This window comes from Anabrus simplex, chromosome 1, assembly GCF_040414725.1.
Source record: "Anabrus simplex isolate iqAnaSimp1 chromosome 1, ASM4041472v1, whole genome shotgun sequence".
In the NCBI taxonomy this organism is placed as follows: Eukaryota; Metazoa; Arthropoda; class Insecta; order Orthoptera; family Tettigoniidae; genus Anabrus; species Anabrus simplex.
The window spans coordinates 679,306,595-679,332,831 of NC_090265.1; the positions used below are offsets into that span (position 1 = coordinate 679,306,595).

The window sequence follows — 26,237 nt, forward strand, 5'->3', positions numbered from 1 at the left end:
GCTAAGAAGAAGAAAAGCTCACAGAGCAATTTTATACATACAGCTATGAGTATAAGTGGGGAATGGAATTTGTATTTCAGTTTATGAACTGGAAACATTTTCCCATAATAAAGCAAAATGTACTTGTAGACTGTTATGGAGACAAAACAACTTCTTATTCTTTTCAACTGCACCACTGGTATAATATTGCATAATGATCATTTTTGTACAGAGTGGCTGTTGTTATCTAGTTTATACAATTTCAGGAGGGGTTGGTGGGAATAACACACTCTCTCTTGCTCTTTTTCTTAATATGACAATAATCATATTTTGTTTAAAAAAATTTGAACATTATGGAACACCACAGGAGGCAGTTAGGAAATAGTAATTCACATTAGTTTGTGCAACAAGCATTGAAAAAGTAAAAGGTTTTGTTCAAAGTACAGTGCAAATATTGATACAGGTATATAACTAGGGATAAACACTATCAAAATACATATTTCCCGCATATTAAAGCTAACTATTTTCATAATCAAAATAATGAGCAAATTCCTATCATTTCTTCCTTACACTTCTTTAACATATTGTACTGCAATGTAGTCACAGACTAAGTAAGACGATGGGATGGAATATACTGTATACATATCTTCATTATGGGGCAGGGAAATAATAAGCCGAAGGAATACAGATTTAGAAGAGCAAGTACTATGGATAAAACCAAATAATAGGGTATTGCAAATACTGACCGAAATGGGAATAATAAGAATTATTATAGGGATGATAGTGAGCCTGTCTTCGATTCTTTCGCCTCTGTTTTCCTCGTTTTGAATTAACAGTTTTCTTTTCTGTACATTCTTCAATCACGTTATCTTGCTGTAAAGTATAGATTGTGACGTCGTTTGCACCTCGTTGGTCTGAAGCACCAGTCAAAGTTTTCTCTTTATCAGGAGATGAAACAACTATAAGAAAGAAAGAGACAACAGATCAAGATATTAACAAATGATAATCCTTCAGGACAAATTAATAGTGTCTGCTCAACAACAAACTATACATATAACCCATAATTCACAAATCCAAGATAAGCACTTTTAACAAGGTACAATACATAGAAGAAACCATTTGAATAAGGACACATTTGTGCTTTGCTTCTATGGATGAGAAATGAGAGAGAATGTTTCTAAAAGCCTGAGATGAACTTAATGTCTTGCTGAGAAGCTACATCTTGCAAGACTGCCGGTTCAGATGCCACGCAGTGCACTCAGAACAATAACGTGCAGCGACATCTCAGCCAACTGGATGAGTCAGGATATGGTTCGATCTTCCATTGACAGGGAATAGAAAGAAGGAAGAAAAGTGGTATGAGGTCTGATATACCCCTGTCAACATACGAGCTGGGGAACAGAATCAATGTCCATCTGCTCATAATTTATTGAATGTATTATTTTTAGAGGAGAAGAGTAAAACAACAGTGATGACAAAAAGGAAGGAAGGAAGGAAGGAAGGAAGGGAGGGAAGGAAGGTAATAGTAAATGGAAAAACCAACAAAGGAAAATCTTTAAATACTTACGGAGTGTAATCACAAAATATGGGAAGATAACCGAGAAGACTGGAAAGAGAGCACAACTAGCAAATAGCTTTTACGAGAGTGTGAGGGATATCCTGCGGAACTAAGAAGTTCCAAGCAAATGTAAAGTACTTCTGTATTTGACTTATTTATGTAGTGATATTGACATATGCAGCAGGTACCCAAACAATAGCACAATGAGATGAGAGTAGAATTCAAGTGGCCAAGATGAAATTTCTTAAGAGATATTGTAGGGAAGACAAAAAAAAGTTAGAATCAGAAATCAGGTATTATAACGATTTAATTTGCTTCATCATCACAATGGTTTCCGGTTTCTCTTGGGGTGCAATCACTGTGATTGGTAAGCGTGATGATGTACCATACATCAGACTTCGTCACTGTCCAAAAGTGGTGACAATACTGCTTATCTTCAGTTCCTGTCACAGCTGTCTCTGTGGATCAATGGTAGAGTGTCCGGCTCCATAGCTAAAGGGTTAGCGTGCTGGCCTTTGATCAAAGGGGTCCCGGGTTCGATTCTCGGCAGGGTCGGGAATTTTAACCATCATTGGTTAATTTCGCTGGCACGGAAGCTGGGTGTATGTGTTGTCTTCATCATCATTTCATCTTCATCACGACGTGCAGGTTGCCTATGCCGTTGAATCAAAAGACCTGCACCACGCAAGCCAAACTTGTCCTCAGACACTCCCGGCACTAAAAGCCATACGCCATTATTATTATTATTATTATTGGTATAGTGTCAGCCTCTGGATCCCAGGATTGTGGGTTTAAACCTGGCAGAGGTAATTTGATTTGTGAAGAGTCCATTCCACACTCCATGTCAAATGAAGTCAGTTTATAAAAGATCTGGGTTATAGATCACCTGAGGGAGATCCGGTCTACTCTGACAGTTGAAGGGCGGGGAAGATTCTGTTTCTCTTCTTCGATCAGTATCAAAAGAGGTTGTCAACCACCATCACCAAAGTCGCTATAGCTGGTACAAGCCCCAAGATATGTACACAGTCAAAATAACTTACGTGTAATGTTTACTATTATTATGAAATGATGAGCTGAGTAAACTTTTTTAGCATATATTGGTGGTGATTATTGTTTTAAGAGGAACTGGGCAACTATCCTCTATCAACACTAATCATAGGGAAAATTGGCAGAGGTCTGACACTTTGAAAAATGAAGGTATCGGCAAAAGAAACGCAAGGGTCATGAAGGGCATGAAAATGAGAGTCCCTAGGTCTCTCAAACTTAATACTGTCAGGGTCATAAAAGAACAAGAGTTGACCAAGGGAGGTAGGATACGAAAGCTGAAGACGAGGAGGCTGAGAAGTACGTGGAAGTAATGCCAGACTCAACTCGAGAACCCATAGTTGCCAACCCATGCTACCAAGATGAAAGCCCCTGGCTCCCCTTTTACAACAAGGGATATCATGGATGTACTGTACCACTCCCCACTCGCAGAGGGAGTTTTAGCACGTGGCTTGTTTTTCTATTTTATTAGTGCTGGGAGTTAAGTGTCTGGCCAGGTTACCCTCCCATGGTAATGGAGTACACCATGCAGCCAGCAACTCCATGCCGACTGTAGGGCAGTGGTCAATAAACCCAACACCCCTGAGAGGGCGAACAGCTTCAAGCGGAGGAGCACCCGAGGAAGGTGACAGTCCCTAAGTAGAGGAAATGCCATTGAAGTCCATCTTGTTGGTGGGCAGCAGTGCCAACAGAACTGGCATGGCACCGAAGAGGACCTCGAGTGCCGAAAGGGGCCAGGACTAGACAAACACACAGAGCGGCAGAGCGGCAGAATGGGTATCAAGCTGCGATGCAGAAGGCCACGGAGAACAGCAGCATAATGTATTTCCTAGAATAATCAAATTGCCTGCAAATTTTAACCATGGCCCCGAGTACAGGTACCCCATGAATGGGACAGGGGAGTTAAGAATCTTCCAGTCAGCCCAACAGATATGTACTTGAAATGTCCATAGTATGTTTGAAAGAGAGAAAATCCATAATACAATTCCAAGAGATGAAAAGCCTAGATATAGACGTGATGTCGGAACACACACTGTGTACGATGTGGATAAAGACAACCAACGGTACAGGAATGGAGCCAGATTTATCTTTAACAAAGAGGCCTCAATTGCTGAGCTTATCGTACTGTTCCCCTCAGACAAGAGAGTGCAGTTGGTGAAGCTATACGGTCAACTCTTTGATATCAACATCATCCAGGTGTTCGCATCAACAGTCGACAAGCCCAACGAGGAGATTGAAGAATTTTATGATACAGTGCACAAAACCTTCCAACACACTATGACAAGCGAGATGACCATCATCATATGGAATGTCAATGCCAAAGTTGGCAGAAGAAGGGTAGAAAACCTCGCTGGTGAACACAGCTTTGGGAAGAGATTCAGAAACAGTATGACCTCACTCGAAACCTACCCAGGAGCAGGAACATGTATACCGTCTGACCACAACCCTGTGGTTGGCCAGATACGCATGAAAATGAAAAAACTTAGGAAAAGCAAAAGGAAATCTCATTTGCTCTAGATGCCCAAAAGGATGTAACAGTATGGGAAGTATGTGAAACAATGGTGGAAGTCCCAACTGGCACCAAACAAAGTCCCAACTGGCACCAAACAAGTTATGAGGAGAAAAGGGAGAACATTAATAGTAGGACGACGTTCTGCAGTTGATGGACCAGAGAAGATCATTCAATAAGGACAGAAGACAGTACGACGAGTTGGGTAAGAGCAAGAAGTAAGAGCTGCCAAGGAGGATTGGATGAATGGCATATGTAAAGAAATTGAGGAGTTTCAGGACTAATACAACCATTTCAATGTTTACTGTAAAATCAGGGAAGCAACAGGCAGCAGAAACAGATGATAATCTAAAAGCATACACTGAAGAATTATTCCACGATGAATGAGAAGACAAAACTAGACATGAATGGAACATTAGGCCTCCGATACTCAAGAACAAAGTGAAAAAGGGACCTGAAAGATTTAAAAGCAGAAGGGTAGCAGGCCTCAATGAGATGAGATCCGCAAAGAAACGCTGAAGGTGATGGTAGAAGCATGTATCAGATGACAGACAGAACTATTTGACGCTATCTATTACAGAGGAATGGCTAATATACTGACTTTAGTGACGCTGACGAGGAAACAATCTGCAGAGAAACGTGAAGATTTCCATACAATCAGCCTGATGAGCCACGTGTTGAAACTCTTTCTTAAGATCATATATGCAAGGACCTAAAAGAACTATAAAGAATACACAGGTGAAACAATCTGAATTCTGCAACTCCCTGGGCTAGTGTTTGTTCAGAGATGTAGGGATGTGAGCTGTGACATATTTGTGTATTTCATTGATTGCACCAAGGCCTTTATTTGATCACTGACAGAATCAGATGATCCAGATCCTTCCTAGAGTATGTGTGGATGAAGAAGACATCCAAGGACCTGCATATTGGTATACCGAGTGAGAACTGTGAGCAAAGCTTCCAGATTGGAACTACTGTAAATACCAAGATGACCAAGTTCATGGTGAGGTGTGCAGATGGCAGAAATTGAACGAATTGAGCGAGTCGACAAATTCACCTATATGGAAAGCAGTCTCAGCATCCAATGCAGAAATCAAAACCTGAACAGAAATTGCCGGGTCAACCTTCCCTAAACTGACACCCCACTGTGCTCCAGAGATCTGAGCCTATCAATCAAAGTGTGCATCATCAAGTGTTATGTCCACCCTATTCTGTTGTATGGAGTAGAGGCATGGACACTACTCAAGCAACTGAGCGAAGAATAAACGCATTCAAAATGTGGATCTCTAGAAGGCACCTCAAAATATCTTGGATGGACCACATGACCAACATCGTGGTCCTGCAGCAGAATGGCAACGATAGGAAGCAGATGAAAGTTGTGAAGAAGCAGAAACTATAATAGTAGTAGTAGTAGTAGTAGTAGTAGTAGTAGTAGTAGTAGTAGTAGTATCGGAGGACATTTCAGTTCACCAGTTCTGTAGCTGCTTTCCCAGTTCAGCTCCACCACTGGGATGTACTACATGTTTGCTGCATGAGGGTGTTGTCTGTGGGCGTATGCATAATTGTACATGCTAGGAATGGGAGGGAACCGGCCGTGGTCTTGAGAATTGTGCCACCAAACAATGGCATGCCCTTTCAAATATGAAGTCAAGTGTCTCACCCAACATGTCAACTAAGGCCATGGCTGCTACTTTCCCAAATGCAGCCTTCCGTCACCTAAAACCTGTGTGTTAGTGTGATGTTAAGCCACTAGGGAAAAAGTAATAAATCTTATTGCCTTTACATTCCACCAACTACTTTTACGGTTTTCGGAGATGCTGAGGTGCCGGAATTTTGTCCTGCAGGAGTTCTCTTAACTCTCCACAAGAGGCTGGCGTATTTGAGCACTTCAAGTACCACTTGACTGAGCCAGGATCAATCTTGCTAAGTTGGGGTCAGAAGGCCAGAGGCTCAAATGTATGAGCCATTCAGTCCGGAAAAAAAAAAAAAAAAAAAAGTCATCTCCCAATTCCAGTGACAGAAATATTACTGGATCTGAGCTGTTAATGTACAATTCAGAGTAATATGAGGTGAAAACAGTAAAATTACAGTGCATATGATCTTATCTTGTTGGTATTAATAATCAAGATAGAGGAAGTATAACCAGGCCAGTGGCTGACAGGAGACAAGGAACTCGTAACAGTGAACAATGTTCCCGGAGCGATCAAAATACCAGGAAATGAGATACAAAATAAAGGCTTGCCCAGCAACTTCCTGTACATTATCTTCTGGTATGATAACAAAGTACAAGGTGGTGCCAAAACAACAGAGATCCAGCCAAATCTGATACTACTTCCTATCACTTGTACCTGACTCTTATATTCTTATTACACCTTCCTGGTGAACTCTTGATCTTGTCTAACCCCAACAGTAAGGTCTGCGAGGTTCAGGGAGCATTATCTTTCTTAAGCCAATACTTTAATTTTTGGAGTTTGTGGTGGTGATGATCGTTGTTTTAAAAGGAAGTGCAACTAGGCAACCATCCTCTCTGAACAAATTAAGTGAAAAAAAAAAAAAAAAACTTGTGTCCTCATTCCGAGGTGGTGCAGCTCTTTTCAGGCAACTGCCAATAAAAAATTAGTGCAACTGAAATAGACAAAAGAGTGACTGAATGGGTGATTTTATTTCTTGAAAATATAACTCAGAGAATTAGAGCAAGTGAAGCCTTATCTGATACTGTAATCATTAAGAGAGGAATGTCCCAAGGTAGTATTACTGGAGCTTTACGTTTCCTTATATACACTCAACTCTCCATTAACCGGGATAATGTAGGGTTAACGCTTTCCGGATAAGTAAAATCGCAGTTAATCTGTAAAAGGTTAAAAATAGAACAGGCCTACTGAAAGTACAGTTAAAATGATAATAAATGATACTACTGTATTGTTTTTTTATTAACTTACCCAATACGTTGTAGTAAAAGTAGCACTTAGGATAATTAATATATGGAAAAATAAACAGCACTTTTCCTTGAAACTAATAAGGCAAAGAAAAATATTCAGACTAACTAACTTTACTGTTTCGGAAAATAATCAGTCATGGTTTTCTGCTTTTGTACCGAGAAACACTTTTTCTTTATTTTGCTTCTCAAGTTTCTCAAAACTAGTTTTTTAGTGATGAGAGCATCATCCTGGCAATATTATCCTGACCCTTTGTAATTCTGTATTACTGTAACTCCTTACACTCGTGCATGTTTAGTGTTTTTGATATCGCAGTTAAGCCGCAACACGGTTGATCCGATTATAGTAAATCGGGAGTTGAGTGTATATATAAATGTATGTTATTCTGTATAGAGTAATAATTAAGTTACAAGATTGTGAGCAACTGTAAAATTGCTGAGGGGGGAGATGGGTAAATGAATTTATTGACTGATCGATCAAATCAGTCACTACTGATCTACATTTAGGGCAGTTGTCCAGGTGGTAAATTCCCTATCTGTTGTCCTAGTCTTTTCTTAAATATCACAGAAGTTGGAAATTTATCACACATCTCCCATGGTAAATTACAAAGCGTACAACTTTGCTTCTGCCGTTTTGTCCCTAAAATTGGAGGCTTTAATGAAACAGGTTACTTACAGATGTATCATTCAAAGTAGTGTCCATCGCTGGCCACGACTTTCCCCCATCTTTCGGGCAGTGTTCGAATCCTGTGTCGAAAAAATTGTTCATCTTTTGAAGCAGTCCCCGAATTGATCCAATTTGTGACTTCTTCACGAGATCGGAAGTGTTGGCCAGCCAGGCCATGCGCCATTGATCGAAACAGGTGATAATCAGAGGGAGCAATGTCTGGAGAATACAGCAGGTGGGATAGGACGTCCCATTTCAACATTCCCAGGTAGGTTTTGACCTCTTTTGCAATGTGGGGTCGAGCGTTGTCGTGTTGCAAAATCACTTGATCGTGCCTCTCGCTGTATTGCGGCCGTTCCACTTTCAATACACTGCTCAAACGCATTAATTGCGTTCGATAATGAGCACCTGTGATTGTTTCACCAGGTTTTAATACATCATAGTACACGACGCCGAGCTGGTCCCACCAAATGCAGAGCATGATCTTGGAGCCGTGAATATTCGGTTTTGCCGTCGACGTTGAAGCATGGCCGGGATATCCCCATGATTTTTTTGCGTTTAGGGTTATCGTAATGAACCCATTTTTCGTCCCTGTTCAACGTCTCTTGGTTTCAAGTCATACTGGACCCAAGTTCCTTCTTTCTGAATAATGCCCAGGGTCTTGAGATGTTTTGAAATGGCTTGCTGTGTCACTCCCACTGATCATTCTGATTCTTCTTGAGTTTGACGCGAGTCTTCACTCAGCAATGTCTCCAATCCTGCATCTTCGAAAACTCTCTTTTCCACCACTATGCCAGTCTTCGACGTTAAAATCACCGTTCTTGAAGCGTTGAAACCACTCACGACACGTTCTTCCACTAATAGCGTCCTCACCATACGCAATGAAATCGAAATAATAAATAAGGTAGTTCAACCTATTCAATACAAATAAATATGAAATGTAGTATCACATTCCTATTTAATTAAAAGCGGAAGCGGTACCGGTTTCGACCCTAATCTGGGTCGTCATCAGCCGAATAAAATGCAAAAAACAATGCATAGGTAAATAAGAAATTAAAGAGTGAGTCTTTCACAGTTGAAGAGGCAAAATATGTTAATGGGGATTGGCACTGTGCAATTTTAAATCGTAAAATCTACAAGAAGTAGAAAGTCAGTCACTTATAAGAAGTAAGGCGCGATCTTCTGAATAGTAGCACAACACACGCAAATTTCAGCACTGTCTCATAATGTTTACAAGAAGAGGTGAAAAGTTAAATGAGCCAGCGAATGTGGCGAGATGATGACCCAGATTAGGGTCGAAACCGGTACCGCTTCCACTTTTAATTAAATAGGAATGTAATACTACATTTCATATTTATTTGTATTGAATAGGTTGAACTACCTTACTTATTATTTCAATTTCATTGCAATATATTTCAATATGGAACATTATGAAATTTTTATCTTTAAACTCACCATACGTACGTGAGAGCATTCGATGAGACTCAGCCGCTGTTTTCTTCATATTGAAACAAAACAGTAACACCTCCCACAAATGCTGAGAATTTGGCTCGTACACTGCCATGCTCAATCGAGAACAACTTTATGATGCAGACACACATCGACTAAGTTTGAATGGGGTTATGTTGACCAAGGTTCAAGCTAACTGCCCGACGTCTGCGATCTGTTTCATTCGACCGCTACGTACCGTTGTCGCCATCCATCGGCAAACGGCGGAAGAAAAGTTGTACACCTTGTATTCCAATCCCTAACTCCTCCTCCTCTCCTCCAAATTTGTCCTCTTGAATTCCAGCTTTATCTTCATATTATGTCTTTCCTACTTTTAAAACTAATGCCATTACAAGCCATCTCTCTACTGACAATTCAGAAGATACTACACAGTGTTCTCCCTGGGACCTCTTTAATGGGCGCACTGCCCTGCTGTTTTTACAGACCGCCTGGCTAACGTAAGCTTTAGATATAGGTTTTAGTTACATAATATTAATACATATTTGAGTCACTGGGTGCTCCAAATTAACATGTAAGTACTGTAAAACTGCTTATTTAAATGACAAATCTTCATTATTGTCAGCATAATTGCGTCAATTACACCGGAGTTTAAATGTTTAGCTTGACTCACACGTAGTGTCATGCGCGAGCAGTGTCTGAAATCGCATCCAATCACTCAATTCCGCACGACGTCGCAAACGAGTATGGTGATCCACAGCAACCGAGTGGTAAGCTAGTATACATATATTTCCACCAAAACAAATACATTTTGATTCATTCATGATTATGAATGATCAATGGAACACTAGAAGTTCAAAATACTCTGTTATGTCTTGTTCGTGAAAATAACACTAAAATATTTAGCTGTCTGATATCATTGTTAATGCCCTCTTTGGATCAGTGGCAGAGATGGTGGTCGGATTTTTGAAGGCTGGAACAAATTCCATTCGACATTACATGTCGTGCAATGCTGGCATGGGAAAGATCTCTGGTAACACATTTGGTGTTAACTCGACAAAATTTATTAAAACTCTATCTTCGACGCACAGGAGAGATTCGGTTTATTCTGCTATCTAGTGCACCTAGAGTAAAACGGAACGTTGAAATCAACCATCAAGCAGCCAGATGGCATCAAATTAAAATGAATGCACATGGTAGCTGAGGCCATAGGATTATTATTATTATTATTATTATTATTATTATTATTGCCCTGAGGGGAATACATTGAAATTTTATCATATTCATATTTTATGTAGTATTTCCTGCCCGGCTACTCATTCTTGCCATCAAGATGACTAACATTTCTGTGGAGGACACTCTTTGTACACTCTTTGATAATTAATATCTTTGGAACAAAATGACATATTGCAATTCTTACACTAGTATAGTCCACTGTTTTCTCAACAGATGATGGTCACGTGAATGGCGCGCGTTTTCCAGCAAATGACAGTGCAGCAATGAATTAAGTAGGATTGTCATTTGAGCAAAGCAAGGCCATATTGAAGTAGTACTTAAAGTACAAAAACATGACAGAGGTACAACAGCAATGGCATAATATGTACGGAACTCAGCCGCCAACACATACAATAATTTATCGTATTTGTGAAAAATTTGAAGCCGAAGGTACTGTTCAGGATGTGCATAAGAAAAGGACTTGAGCCAGTGGTTTGGGGTGACAAAGCTTACTCTGTTCAGAACAGCTATGAACAAACAACAGATCATGCTACTGATCGCCAATGTTCTGCGAGGACATGGCTCATGAAGAAGATAAGAAAAGGTCTGGCCGACCATAAACATCAACAAGTCCAGCATCCAGCGCTTCCTGTGTTGCAACATTTTACTCAGTCACCGCAAAAATCTGTGAATCAGGGTGTACGTGAAAGCGGGGTAAGCCGATCAACCATACGACGAATTCTGAAGGCTGCAAAATGGAAAGTGTACATTCCAAGATCGCTGCACGTTATGAACGAGGACGACCTGGATTGAAGGATGGACTGCTGCGAGTGCTTTGAAGACAGGCTTCGCGAGGTTGAACGGTTTGCAGGGGGGGTTATATGGTCCTACGAGGTGTAATCCAAATTAAACGGTACTGTAAACCGCCACAAATACATGTACTGCGCTCCTGAAAATCCTCACGTTCACGTGGACAAACATGTTAATCTACCTGGTGTTAATGTGTGGTGTGGTCTGTTATTGTGTGGTTTGATTGCCCCACTCTTCTTTGAAGGTAACATAACTGGTGAGGTGTATCTTCATATGCTGCAAACATCGATTTTACCTCCCATCCGAGCGGTGCTTGGAAATGAAAGATTTTACCTACAACAAGATGTCACTCTGCCTCACTACTACAGGGATGTCAGAGCCTACTTGGATGAAAATCTACCTGGATGATGGATAGCTCAAAGAGGAGCTGTTGCTTTACAAAGGTAAAAAAATTGAGTGTATCTTCCTAATTCAATACATCATATAATTCCATCATTAGATGGAGTAGTCAAATTCAAACATGTTTTGGCTCGTTTGAGCCATCTTCAGTGAAAGAAAGGGAGGGTTTGAAATAATTTACATAATGCAAGCTAAAAAAATGCCAAAAAACATAATGAAGGAACAAATGAAAAAACAAAAGAGACACATGACGTAAACAAAAGTTAGCACAATATACAATATTTACATCATCAAGTGGAGCAAAAAACAACTCGCTTGTAATAGAGGAGCTGTTGAGTACCCACCACGGTCTCCAGACTTTACACCTCTTGACGTCTACCTATGGGGGACGTAAAAAATGAAGTTTATCTACAGAAGCAAGCTACACAGAACGAGCTACGAGAAACCTGATTAGTTCAACGATGGTTCATATTGAGCTTATCGACTGGCCTCCTTGAGGGGAAAACATGAATCGCATCAAGAACGTCTGGGCTGAGATGAAGACAGTAATGAGTGAGACCTAGCACCATCCTGCATCAAAATAAAAACAATATTCTCTGAGATGTTGTCAGTGCCACTTGGCATGAGGTGGCAGGTGACAATAGGTATAGCTTCTCTCCTAATTGATTACATGGCCACATGCTTGAAAGACGACGTGTAAGTACGGAGAGGACAAACCTACGGCCCTTTTCAGGGCCGTAAATAAGCCCACTCACCGTCAGTAACAACATGATCAAACAAACATAACTCGCCATTTACGAGCAAGTCAATGCAGGAATTAAAATATTCTACCCTAATGAGACTCAAACTCTTGACATGAGCAGCAGAACTCATGATTTAGCACGCATTGTTACCACCTTGGTTAAGAGAGCCTGCACATTTGGAGGCACTTCATAAAACTATTACACAACCACTGGACAAAATGTAATGCATACATTATGACTAACGTCGCCACTGGACGGATGTATTATGTCCCAGGCCAAGAGACATAACAAGCCATGTCCTCTGGCTGTATAAGGGCAACAAAATAGAACTTAAATCAACAAGGCCATGCTCCATACCCTATCCTCCCACCTGTATGCATTGGAGGCAACCATACCTTGCAGCTTACAGACGTAAGAATCACATCCTCCAGGTCGGGAGTGTGAATAGAAATCACGATAGGCTTGAACAGGAATGGAATGATGCAGAGGAAATTTACAGTCACGGGGATATCCACATGATAATGATAGTACATTATGCGCAGTACATGAGAGACTATGAGCAGTCTTATTCAATGTCCTTTGGCTCCTGAAACCTGCACTCAGGAACATCTAACCTACGGTATGATTGAGACTAAGTTGTGCAGTACTAGGCCGACATAGTTTAATTCAGTGTTTCACTTTTACATTGATACACTTATACTGTTTACCATTATGCAGAATACATTTCTTTTTATGCTTTCGTACTGCAGTGTTTTGATACGAATAAAGAAAGTTCAGAACAACCCAGTAACCACAAAAGACCCTGGGAGGAGAGGCACAAAACAAACATTTGAGAAAAGGAGTAAAATCTTTCTTTTCATTCTTCAGCTCTGTTCTCTTCTATTCTGATGTCTTTCATTTCAGTTTATTTTATTAGTTTCTATTTATTTCTTCTAACACATTTTTCCATGATCCGTCTGATGTCACACACACACACACACACACACACACACACACACACACACACACACACTCTCTCTCTCTCTCTCTCTCTCTCTCTCTCTCTCTCTCTGATAAACATCTTAATTGGAGCTTAATGTTGTCGTCAGCACCCGCTCAGAGCCCTGTGCCAGCATACAGCGAGTCACCTTGTGATGAACGAGCGTACCACTACAGCTCCACAGCTCCAATGGTAAAACAATCTTAAATTTAAACCCTCATAATTGTAGAAGACTTCCTCGGGAACACTCGGGATCTTCGCTTGAGGACACAGAGCAAAGTTCTCTGCAAAATGTAAAGAGCTTCACCTAGCTTTCTTGACACGGCATAAGCCCAAATCATGTCTACTAGTATGGGCCATGAAAGCATCAATGTTAACAAAAGAAGTAAATCTCTTTTCGTGTTTGGATATAATATACATTTTCATTATGCTGGTGATAAATGTGTTCAGTTATGGTAAGAAATGCTAGGCCCTGAGATGCTTGAATGAGGCAGGCTTACAGTACCAATGAGTGACTAATACTCACTGACGATCAGAGGATATACTGCCTTGCAATTGCCGAGGACAACGTGCTACGTGATTGAACGTCACACTCTGACGAGAATGATGGGCTGAGATGTGTGTTTTGCCATTTTGGCATCCTTCACAATCCAGCATAAGTGGGTGAGCATCAGCAATCAAGCAATCATCCTGTTCCCGGTTCAAAACCTGCCATGAACCTGAACTGAGTACCGGTACTGACATCAACCCAGAGGGGAGTCAATTATGAATTTCTTTTTGTAAAGTGATTTAAACATAATGACAATAGGCAAACCTATCTATGTACAGTAGGTAGTATCATTAGCAACTGGCATGTGTCTGAGGAGGTAAGCTATTCAGGCTACAAGTATATTCCTTTCGATATTGAAGGTGTAAATCTATAGAATTTTACAGGAATCCACACAGGACAGACAGGGAAGCTTTTGAGAAGGAACTGGGTAGCATCCTGAGTGGAACAGAAGATAACAAAGGAACTGAAATTGCTACAGGTCAAATGCAGAATGTGATAATTTCACCCTACAACAAAATATCTCCTTCTGTGGTCAAACAATGTCACAGGAGACCTGGTCTAAAGAAGGCAAGAAGTTCGAAGACTATTCAATTCAGCTAAACAGTCAGGAAAAAGGACTAACTATAGAAAATCATTAATAGAATACAATAAAGTTCTACGAGCAGCTAAGAGAGATCCGTGAAGAAGCACTGCGAGGAGATAAAAGAAGCTTTAGAATGTACCAGGCTCCAAAAGACGGCTATAGCTCTATTAATTCATTTCAACAAGAGAATGAAGAATACACCGAAACAGAGGAAGAGACCATGAACACTTACCTGGTTCAAAAATCAGTTGGGACAGTCTTGAACTGGAGTTTCCTAAACGGAGGCAACCGGAGTAGACTGGTTAACTATGGTAAATGGTAACTATGGTAACTATCAAAAATTAAAATGGGCTGCCTTCTCATTTAAACCTTACAAATCCCCAAGGGTATGATGGTATAATGCGCATCATACTTCAGAAAGGGTTTGACCTACTTACATGTACTGCACGAGTTGGCCATCGGTTAGGGGCGTGCAGCTGTGAGCTTGCATCCGGCAGACAGTGGGTTCGAACCCCACTGTTGGCAGACCAGAAAATGGTTTTGTGTGGTTTCCCATTTTCACGCCAGGCAAAAGCTTAAATAAGGCCACGGCTGCTTCCTTCCTATTCCTAGGCCTTTTCTATTCCATTGTTGTCATAAGACCTATCTGTGTCAGTGTGACATAAAAATAAAACAAAAATAGCTTTAGGATATATATCAATGAGGTGGAGACAGAACAGGGTGGCATTTATCCCCAAACCAGGGAAATCTATGACCAAGGCCAAGTGCCTGAGACCTATCACTCATGTCATTTATTCAAAAAAGGCTTGATTGGCATGTTAAGGATGATGATCTGGATAAGAGACCATTACAACAAGATCACCATACCTACAGAGCAGAAATCTCAATGGAGACTGCACTTTACCATGTACTACAGAGTCCAAAAGTCAAGCACAATCACTAAACTAGCCCATACCGCCTGATATGAATGTCAGACGGACTGCTGAACAAACGGAAGCTGAATCACACTTGTCCAAAAAAAACAAAAAAAAAACACAACCCAGTGTCAGAAAGGTTTACACTTTTGACAACCACTAAGAAAACTTGGCAATGTCTTCCACAACAAAATATGCTGTTAATAGGGTGTATGGTTACCCCTAACGGCCACACATGCTTCGCAGCGATGTGGCATGCTCTCTATCAGATGGTCCAAGAGCTCTTGTGGCAGCCGATCCCATTCCTCCGAAAGGGCAATGAGAAAGTCTTGCAGGGTCCTTCGTGGAGGCTGACGGGATACAGTTCGCCTCCCCAATGCATCTCAGGCATGTTCTACAGGATTCAGATCCGCAGACCTCGCTGTCCAGTCCATGCGATGAATGTCTTCCCCAACCAGGAATTCATCCACCAGAGCAGCGCGGTGCAATTGGGCATTATCGTCCATTAAGAGGAAGTCTGGACCAATCGCACCTCTGAAGAGTCGAACATGTGGTCTCAGTACCTCATCCCTGTATCTCCGAGCATAAACAGTGTTCCTCAGACCACCCATGAAGATGTGCAGGTCCGTTCGGCCATTCAACATGATGCCGCCCCACACAACGCCACCACCATACTGGTCCCGTTCCATGATATTCCTGTGGTTGTATCGGCTACCCGGTTCTCGCCAGATTTGCGACAGGAATCGTTCTGCAAACTGAAGCAGGATTCATCTGTGAAGAGTACACGTCTCCATTCATTCATGGTCCAGTTTCGATGTTGATGGCTCCACAGTAAACCGGCCCGTCTCTGTACTGGAGTGAGCGGGACGCATACCACTGGACGTAGGGCAAACAGCCCTGCTGTTCTGAGCCTCCGGTACACAGTTTGCCGGGAAAAGGCAACCCCTGAGAGGGCTGCAAGCTTCACCGATAATTGTCTTGCAGGTGCACTCCGATTTCGTCGGGCAGTTAAGGCCAGATATCGGTCCTGCTGTGGGGTGGTTACCCTTGGTCGACCTGGTACTGGCCTGCGGCTAACATCTCCTGTGTTTCAAAATCGTCTCCAAAGCCTGGAAATGACACTTTGTGGCACATTCAAGGATAAGGCGACTTCGGTCTGTGTCTGGCCTGCTTCCAGGCGGCCGAGTATTCTACCATGCAAAACGGGGTCCAAATGGCGTCGTCATGCCATTATGTTGTCACGTTCACCACAAGGCTACACTCCGCACACTATAATGGGGCAAACATGACTGAGGAAATATGGGGCCCAGGCAATGGCTGTGTGTACCTTGTGGTTACGCCGCTACTCAAAGCAGGGAACACCCTTTTCTATACAGAGCGAACACGTAAGGTTGGTAGGTACATATGTCGTGCGATTTGCGGTCTATTTCCTGTTGCCATGTTTACTCTTAACTTATGCTTAACGTTTGGACATTAGTGTAGTACAGAGTTCAGGAATGCAAGGAGGTGACATTGAGAGCATTCTAGGATATAGAGGTTGCTTTTAACAATACATCCCTTCATTCTACGACCGTGATCAGGAAGTGTGAACTGGATGAAACCTCATGTAAGTGGATGGAGTCAATGCTCTGGTACAGGTGTCGCTGATAGGGAGCAGTCTAGAGGCTGAATTCCTGGTGACTGTTCACAGGAAGAATTATCTCCTCTGCTGTGGAATCTTGTAGTAGACAGTCTCCTGAATGTTGTCAACAGTTTAGACTACAACATCTTTGGCTATGCTGACGATATTGTTATTCTTGTGCAAGGAAGTTTCATGAACCCTAAACAAATGCAAAATCTACTTAATGTTTCCAAACTGGCGTAAAATGAACTCTCATAAGACTACAATTATTGTTCCGTCTATTTTCAAATCCTAAAGAAACTAAATGTCAATGAGGTTAAGTACTCTGGAGCAATTCTTGACTCTAAGCTTACCTGGAACCAACACTGAGAAAATCTCTAACTACTTTTGTGGTAATCAGACAAATGTATAATATGGACTTAAACCATCCACATACATGGTGCTTTAATCTGGTGGATTAAAACACAGAATACTCTAGTTCAACAAAGAGGTTGAATGAGTAGCTTGCTTGGCTATTACTCGTGTTTTCAAAACAACCCAAACTACAGCGATGCTGATTCCACTGAACCTGACACCACTTTATATTTTCTTAGGGGCCAGGTAAGCACTCCACAAAATGCATCAGGACTTAAAACTAAACATTCCGAATTCAGTATCAGGAAAGTTTGCCATAAGGAAAGTTGTAGGTGATTCCATATTAAATTTGCAAACAGACAATACAATTTTAACTCAAACAACTAGAAGAAAAAGCTCCTTTTACAGGAGGATTGATGTGGTTTACAGATGGATCCAAAACTGATTTGGGAACAGGGTCGGAGGGATATGGAGTTAGATCAAGAAGTTTCTCCCGAGCATTCCAGACTGAAGAGTTAGAAAGTAACTGAGTAAAAGTAATCTTTACATTCTAGTAATCAATGGACATTGCACGGAAGCAGAAAAGGGGTAATAATTAAGTGATGATGAAGTTAGATTTTTCATTTACAATAAAGCAGAATCAATAGCTTCACTAGTTCTGGATGAGGTACTTTCTTATCCCTCCAGTACTTCCAAAGACATCAAACTTATCCTACAACTAGCTGATGTACCCGTGCTTCGCTACAGAATTCTCAAAAAGACTGTCTTTGTAGTTCTCCTAACTGAAGTCAACATAGGTCATTACAAAAGCGTCGGTAGGAATGTAGCGATTAAGAACAATGTTATCATACAAAATACGCTATCCAATGGAAAACCGCACATTTTCTCACTTTTAACGAACAGTACTACGGTGCTGATGTAACAGTCCAAATTTCCAGTGCTGGAATGACCAGGTCGCACAGAGTCGTGAACTCTCCTCTGCCATTATTCCATTAAATATGCACTCTGCTCATTCCAATCAGTGCCTCAGAGTAGGGATGGAATAGCTCAAATGCTATGATGAACCAGTGTGTTATGTACCGGTACCAGTAATATAAGAGAATTTATGAACCAGAGGAATGGCATACTAAAGAAAGAGAACTAACTCCCTAGCTACTTCCCGCCAATATTCAGGCAGGCTGTTATACTTGGTACGACCAGGTGAGTTGACCGTGCGGTTAGGGGCGCGCAGCTGTGAGCTTGCATCCGTACGATAGTGGGTTCGAACCCACTGTCGGCAGCCCTGAGGATGGTTTTCCGTAGTTTTCCATTTTCACACCCGGCAAATGCTGGGGCTGTACCTTAATTAAGGCCACGGCTGCTTCCTTCCCACTCCTAGCCCTTTTCTATCTCGTCGCCATAAAACGGTGTCGGTGCCACGTAAAGCAAATTCAAAAAAAGAAAAAAAATATTCTGTACGAGGCAGTAATATCATCTATTGCAGATGAGTGGCAACAGAAGGCACAAAGCACATCACAACAAACAATGGTCAATGTAATATTATTGCTGATCAATTTTATGAGCTTTCTATATTGTAGGCCTTCACATTTAGTTTTCTTTCGACTCTGTGATATTAGGGCGCTTTACAAAATTATTTATAGGGTAGACTTTAGTTTCTTATTCCCCGACTTTACATACCGATTTTCATTAAATTCTGTTTACCCATTTCCTCGTGACTTGGCGCTGATATGGACTTGGCAAAAAAATCCAAATTCATGAACATCTATTTATCATAGCTGGTACGGTAAAAATGTATAAGACATAAATGATCGGAAATTTAATACTATATAACTTTAGTTATAAGTTATTAGTTAGAATTCCGTAGCGAAGCATGAGTACATCAGCTAGTTGTAGGATAAGTCTGATGTCTTTGGAAGTACTGGAGGGATAAAAAAGTACTTCATCCAGAACTGGTGAAGCTATTCTGCTTTATTGGAAATGAAAAATGTAACTTCGCTTAATTTATTGATAGGACCACTAATAACAAATATCTGAGAATTAAATTTTAGGCTTTCCCCTAAACTACCATTTCTCTCAGCGTGAATAAAATTATTTATGGCCTAGATTGTAGCAACTTATACCCCAACTTTACATACCGATTTTCATTAAATTCTCTTCAGCAGTTTTCTTGTGATGAGTGTACATACATACAGACAGAAATTACGGAAAATTAAAAAGGGCATTTCCTTGTTACTATGGATACGACCGATACAGAAATACAATACTTTTTAAATTCTGAGCAATGTGCAGACAAAACTCTTATTTCAAAATATACATAGATGTCCAACATTAATTAAACACAGGTGTACCATCAAGTGTCCGTGTAGTGTGTCATTTCAGCAAATGCAAAAATGAGGTTGAAGATTAGCAATGAAAATTAATTAACAATTATTAATTAATTATTATGTAAAGTAAATGGAAAATTAACTGAAATGCAAAGTCACTAACTAAACTAAAAATTATGGGAAAAGATCATTTTGAAAGTTTTAATGCCTTTATGCTAAAAAAAAAATCATAATAAATCACAAAATGAAGTAACAACTTTTTCCAGCAAACTTTGGCATCATTCCAGCCCCACATAAAATTTTTTAAAAACTATAAAAGTGATAGTTATCTTGCTGATTACATGTTGAAACGTAATTAAGTAAAATATTTCTCAGGTAACTGTAATTAAGCCCAAATTACTACTTTCTTGTATTTTTCCCCATTACTGCTTACATGCAATCCTACAGTGCACATACGAAAACAAGCAGCACTTAGGGCTTTACTGAGCCTACAAGTGACTTCTTAACCAGTAGAAGAATGCCTTGATGCACCGCTGAACCTTCAAGAACACAATGTCAATCTGTTGTTGGTATTGGGTCACAGAGGCATTGAAGGAAACGAAACAAGCTGTCGAACTGGCTAGACAAGGATCAGCATCAGGCTTAACAGGACCAAAACCAGCCCTTGGAATGCCCAAGTGTACCATTAGGGAAGACATCAAAAGCTGGTTCAGGAATGGATACCTTGAAAGGTATAGCAATAGGGCATCGAACATGGAAGGACCATGTGATGTGTAGTAGAACTGTGTTAGATTCTTAGTAGCACGCCTCACACCTGTGAAGAGGTGTTTAAATAAAATGGGAATTCTAAACCACCACCTAAAATGAAGATTATTCAAGGAAGAGTCAGAAACAACCCATCATATAACCTGTACATGTGAGACTATGGCCCACAAGAGGTACAACATATTTGCGAATACAATCACTTATCCAAAGGAATTAAATACAATCTTGTTACTGGGAAGGTATTCTCCAACAACACAGAAATTATGGACTGGAGCCAATTTCAAACAGGATAAAACAATAAGCCTATAGGCTGCAGTATACCAGCAGCAATGCTGATGCGCCTTATTTGCAAAAAAGTGGAACAGCATATATTTCACGTTCATAGGTATCTTGAAAACTAAAAGGAGAGTTATGTACTGTGAAATATAATTGAAGGGGAAATAATGGAACAACTGTTTCTCTGTTTTAAAGCAATACTTAATATGTGACCTCCTTGAAGGTAGTAAATATGTGACAGCAAGTGTTGTATTGCCAGCAATAACACACTTTAGAATGCATTTTAATTATCCCAACATCGATCCCGAGTATGCAATCAGATTTGCCGATCACACAATTGGGCAAGCCAGTGAGGACGAGGTTCTAAGCATAGGTTGAGATGGCCAGAGTATGTTTCCTCAGCAAGAACAAGGGGATGCTCGGCATCAGTGTGGACGGCAAAGGAACGTGCTCGCAAGTCTGTACCTGCTTCTGTGAGCAAAAGCATGGCAGCCAGGTTGGATGAAGATGTTCTTATGCTAATCGACACTTATTAAAAATAGGGATCACTTTAAAAAAGACATGAAAGAGGATGTACTGCAGGCTAGTGTATGAATCTCCTGTGGCAAGGAAATGTAGAATTATCGTTAACCTGAAAGTTTAAGAACATATATAATTCAGAAATCGACCAAATCCCTGAATGAAAACGTGAAAGAAGAGAGAACTATAAACAGGTACAATTAAAGAAGAAACCATTTTCCATACAAAAAATTGAACGTGGTTAAAAAATATATAAGCTAAATTTAAGTAATTAAAAAATTAATTATAAACTAAGGGAAATAAAAAGTATGAACCTGTCTCGAGCTGAAATCGGAAGCAAAGGTACGTTTCCTGCCTAGAAATTTTGTGATCTATTCTGCTCAGTAAATTAAAAAATCAGTAGGTGACATCCTTGTATACTGTTTATACAGGCCACTAATGCTCTGGAACTCCATGTCCAATATTTATTCAGAACCACTCCATTTTTTGTACAGCTCAGTGCACCAACACTGATGAGGTTTCCTTTCTTTCCCTAAATAGGCTGCTATCATAGCTGTTCCACTTGCTACTATCACAGCAAGCAGGGTTTCTTGTTCAGAAAACATCTTTGCATGGAAATAACATACGAACTGATCCTGCTCGCAAGCAAATGGCTCAAGCAGTGCTCATGAAAGGCTCAGACATTTTTTTTCACGAGCAGCTCATGAGCTACTCAGTTTGCGAGTCTGTGCCCTCCATAAAAAATCTATCAGAAAGCTACAGCCCTCGACCCTAGATTTAAATGTCTGAAACGCATTAAAAAACAATATAAGGAATCTGTGTGGAGATGAATTTCTAACAGAGCCATGGCCGCTCACAAACTCCAAGAGAACCAAACATCAAGGAGGAGGAGTTAAAAGTGTTAAAAGTGAGGATGATTAAAACTGGAATTTACACATCTTTGCTGGAACTAGAGGATGACTCTGCAGGGGTGGAAAACACTTTCTGTCCAGCCTCCACATCTCGCAGCTATAGCGAAGAAATTGCTTTGCATACCACGGGCACCAATCCCCTGTGATCAAACTTTTAGTGATACAAGAAATTACTGTAAGCAAGAGAAGAGCAGCCCTTAGCTCTGAGCATGCCAATCCTGATGTGTTCGAAGCAGTCGTTTAAGAAGAGACAACTCTCCTCATTCTGTACCCCTTGTCAGGAATGTGGCGACTGCCTGAAATACAATCTTCTCCAGTTCTTGTGATCTTTTGCTGCCTGGACTGCAGTTTGGAAAATCTGTATTGACTAGTATAGAGGAATTTGGTCTCTTACCATTTATTTGCCCTCCTATCAAGAGTTCGAAGTTGACTCTTCCGATTATTATGTGGCCAAAATATCTTAAGAACCTCTTATTATTAATATTGTGCATTCACTTCTGAATTCGCAGTTCCTTGACGACAGATGCATTTTTACGTATTCGGTCCGAGGGATACGTAACAGTCGATGATAGCCCACATTTTTGTTAATCTTACAACAGTCATCGTTGTGATCTCAATTCTTCGGCGTATCTCAGGTGTATAGCTTCCAGAGTTTGACAATGATCTTAGGTACACAAACTTGTTATTAACTGTAAAACCACCAGCTCTCTGTATAGATGAGAAGTTGTCATAAACTCAGTCTATCATCATCATCATCACCTTGGTCTTTCTTCCATTTATATGCAGGTTCAAGGCTTCACTCACTTCCTTCAGGAGAGAGATATGAATAGATAAGTGGAAAGTTTGTTTTCCAATTACAGTCACTTGCCACAGAGTGTGACATTCAAATTGAACAATAATTCAATAATATGTTGATAACAGTGCATCAACTTAATAGGAAATATAATTGATTATTTAATTACCTTTAATTGGACTGTGTTATGCATCACTTGACTAAGCGCCAATTCTCAATTTTCCAGATATCTACACCACCTGGTAGCCGAGGCTTCAAACTATATGAAAAAAGAAGAAGTACTCTCGAACATCGTTTATATCGAAAATAAATCGATTAGGACCATGCGCCAGTCTAAATATCGCCTGAAGATATTTCTGCATCAACTGACCAAAGACACTCTCATGCAGTTGAATTTTGCATCACCTGACTAAACGACATTTGGCGGTCGCTTGGTCATGTTATGCGTATTGCTCTTTCCCGACTTTTTATTCCTGTGACAACAGTAAAGTTTCTCCGTAACTGTATACAGTCTTCATGTCAACAAAATTATTTAGTGAGTGCTTATTAACACTATTCACTACTGTTTTGGCATGGATCACTTTAGGTCTTCCTCAAGAGCTCAACGAATTGTCGAGTTAGCAAGGAAGGAAATCTACTTGCAAATATTATTACAGGTTAGTTGTTCAGCGTATATCACAGCACCACTAGCATACATGACAAATGCATGTTACTTATGGATTGTTTTTCAAATAGTTTCACCATTCATATTCTCTTCTCATTACGCAGGAAGATGAGCCGGATTTACATCCACAGACAACAGCTATTGCGACACCCGTTCACGAATCCCCAAAAGATGTAATGTTTTCCAGCAGTCTGACAGAGCTGAGTCCAATGAAATGCTCTCATGCTACCCAAAGTACTGTTCTGAGGTGTAATACAGCCACGACTAGCAATCTTCAGAATGATTATTCAGATTTAGAATTGAGATGCTCTAGCGATTCAAACTCTGTTGAGGGCAGAATGGATGCAACAACATTGTTGAATGTAAGTACGATTTAGTTAATGGAAAAGAAACACCATCATATCCTATAGCATTGCCAGACAGATACTGCAGATCAGAGTCAGGTAAGGTTTTTCTAGGAAGAAATACATTCTTACTCCACAATATAATATTTCTGTCTTACAGGAAAATTCACATTCTGACGATCAGCAGCAGTCCGTTCCTGTATTACTGGACGAACATCACTTCTCTCATTCCCATACAGGCGTTAGTTCCGATGATAGTAATGCTACCAATGAACATGTTGTTTTAGGCTCCAGCATCTCTAATTATGCAGCTAGCCAGATCCATTGTTCAACTCCTCAGCCAATGAATGAAGCTTCTCAGATATTGGAAGCTCAAATTAACGATTCTCTGGGAGAAGAGAGACCAAGAACAGATCGGAAAAGAAAATATCCGTTTCAGAATCGAAGAATTAGGAAGATGAAATGTGTTCAAAATGAAGCCTATATCACACAGCGGGGAAATCTTAAAGTTCCAAAGAATTTAGAGAATACAGTGAAACCTCGTTAACCCGGAGCTATTTAACCCGGACGTCCGGATAACCCGGACCAGTTTTGGAAAAGAAATTATGTTTTTCAGCGTAGTAAATGAAGACTTGTTTTACAGACGATAAATTGCTATTCACGGTAGGTACATTACTCGAATTCTCTTGCCAACGGGCGAGTTCATTGCACTCACCCCACCTGCTGTTGCTACGCAGCAGACTGATGACTCAGCTCTCTCCTACCCCCACCCGCGCCTCGCACTTGACATTGACTAAGAAACGTTCTTGAGTTGCGCTGCAATCTCGGTAGTGTTCGCGAGTTTTCCTAGCTTCACGGTCGAGGTACAGTATCGTTTTGCTGTTTCGTTTGCTCGTTGTCCGCGATGGCGACGAAACGTAAAAACATTGTTGTGACTATGGAAAAAAGGATGGAAGCATTGACAAGAATTGATAAGGGAGAATTGTTAAAGAACATTGCTGCTGAGTTTGCAGTAGGAACATCGACCATATCTGATTGGAAAAAGAACAGAAATCGCATTGAAGACTGTTGTTTCAAGACGATTTGTAAGGATAGTTTGCATAATCGGTGTAAAGCAAAAACTGCTAAACTAGAAACTCTAGATGAAGCATTGTTTGCCTGGTTTTGTGCTGAAGGAGAACGTGGTTTGCCGATTTCTGGACCCATCATCCAACAGAAAGCATTGAGTTTGAACAAACAGTTGCCCCATGGAGATCCAAATTTTACAGCTAGCCAGGAATGGTTGGACAGATGGAGAAAACGGCATGGAGTGCGTGAACTTACAATCACTGGGGAAAGCTTGTCAGGTGATGTTGAAGCAGCAGGAGAATTTAAAAAAGAGTTTGAGGACTTTATTAAAAAGGAAGAATTGACGCCAGATCAAGTTTACAATGCCGATGAATCCAGTTTATTCTACCGGATGTTGCCGAGTAAAACGCTAGCCTCAAAAGTAGAAGATTCAGCCAAAGGGTATAAAAAAGGGAAAGACCGCCTCACCATAATGGCTTGCAGTAATGCGTCAGGAAAGCACAAACTTCCTCTCCTTATAATAGGGAAGTCTAAAAACCCCCATGCATTGAAAAATGTGAAACAAGATTCATTGCCTGTCGTTTACAGATCACAAAAAAGTGCTTGGATGGTTAGTAACATTCAAACAATAGTTTTTCGAGAATTTTGTGCCGTCAGTAAAAAGATATTTGACGAAGTGTGGCCTTCCCAACAAGGCGGTTTTGCTGATTGACAATGCACCTTCACATCCATCTGTCAATGAACTAGTCAAAGATGAAATTTCAGTGTTTTTACCACCTAATGTAACTTCTCTTGTTCAACCGATGGACCAAGGAGTTCTAGAAAAAATGAAAAGAGTGTACAAAAGGCAAATAGTAAGTCAACTGATAGAGAACGAAGGAGAGCATGGTGTGGTAGAGGTGCTGAAAATTTTAACGTAAAGACGGTTATTTATATTATTGCAGAGGCTTGGGACCAGGTTGGTAGAGAAACTTTAATAAAGTCATGAAAAAAGTTGTGGCCTGGTGTGTGTGACTTGCCAGAAAGCAACATTGAAGAAGAAAAAATAAGTGTGAAGAACATTTTATAGAGATTTTTTAAAATATCGATGGCTGTTCCGATGTTGATGAAGAAGACATTAACAATTGGTTGCAAATGGACAATGACGGAGGTTATAAACCAATTACAGATGAAGACATAATTGCATCATGCAGTGTTACTGAAAATGAAAATGAAGAGGATTCAGATTCAGACAGTGTTGATGAACCAGCTGTGGTTATGACCCAC

At 40.5% G+C, this 26,237-nt stretch overlaps 1 protein-coding gene across 1 annotated transcript in view; it reads right to left on the reverse strand.

Moving 5' to 3' along the window:
- Window positions 1-547: 547 nt before the first annotated feature.
- LOC136872053 (PC-esterase domain-containing protein 1A) overlaps window positions 548-26,237 on the reverse strand; it is a 221,735-nt gene continuing 196,045 nt past the window's right edge. The window contains exon 10 of the mRNA XM_067145913.2: window positions 548-938. Within this exon, the coding sequence (XP_067002014.1) occupies window positions 685-938 (254 nt within the window). The 3' untranslated portion in view covers window positions 548-684. The remainder of the gene's footprint in view (window positions 939-26,237) is intronic.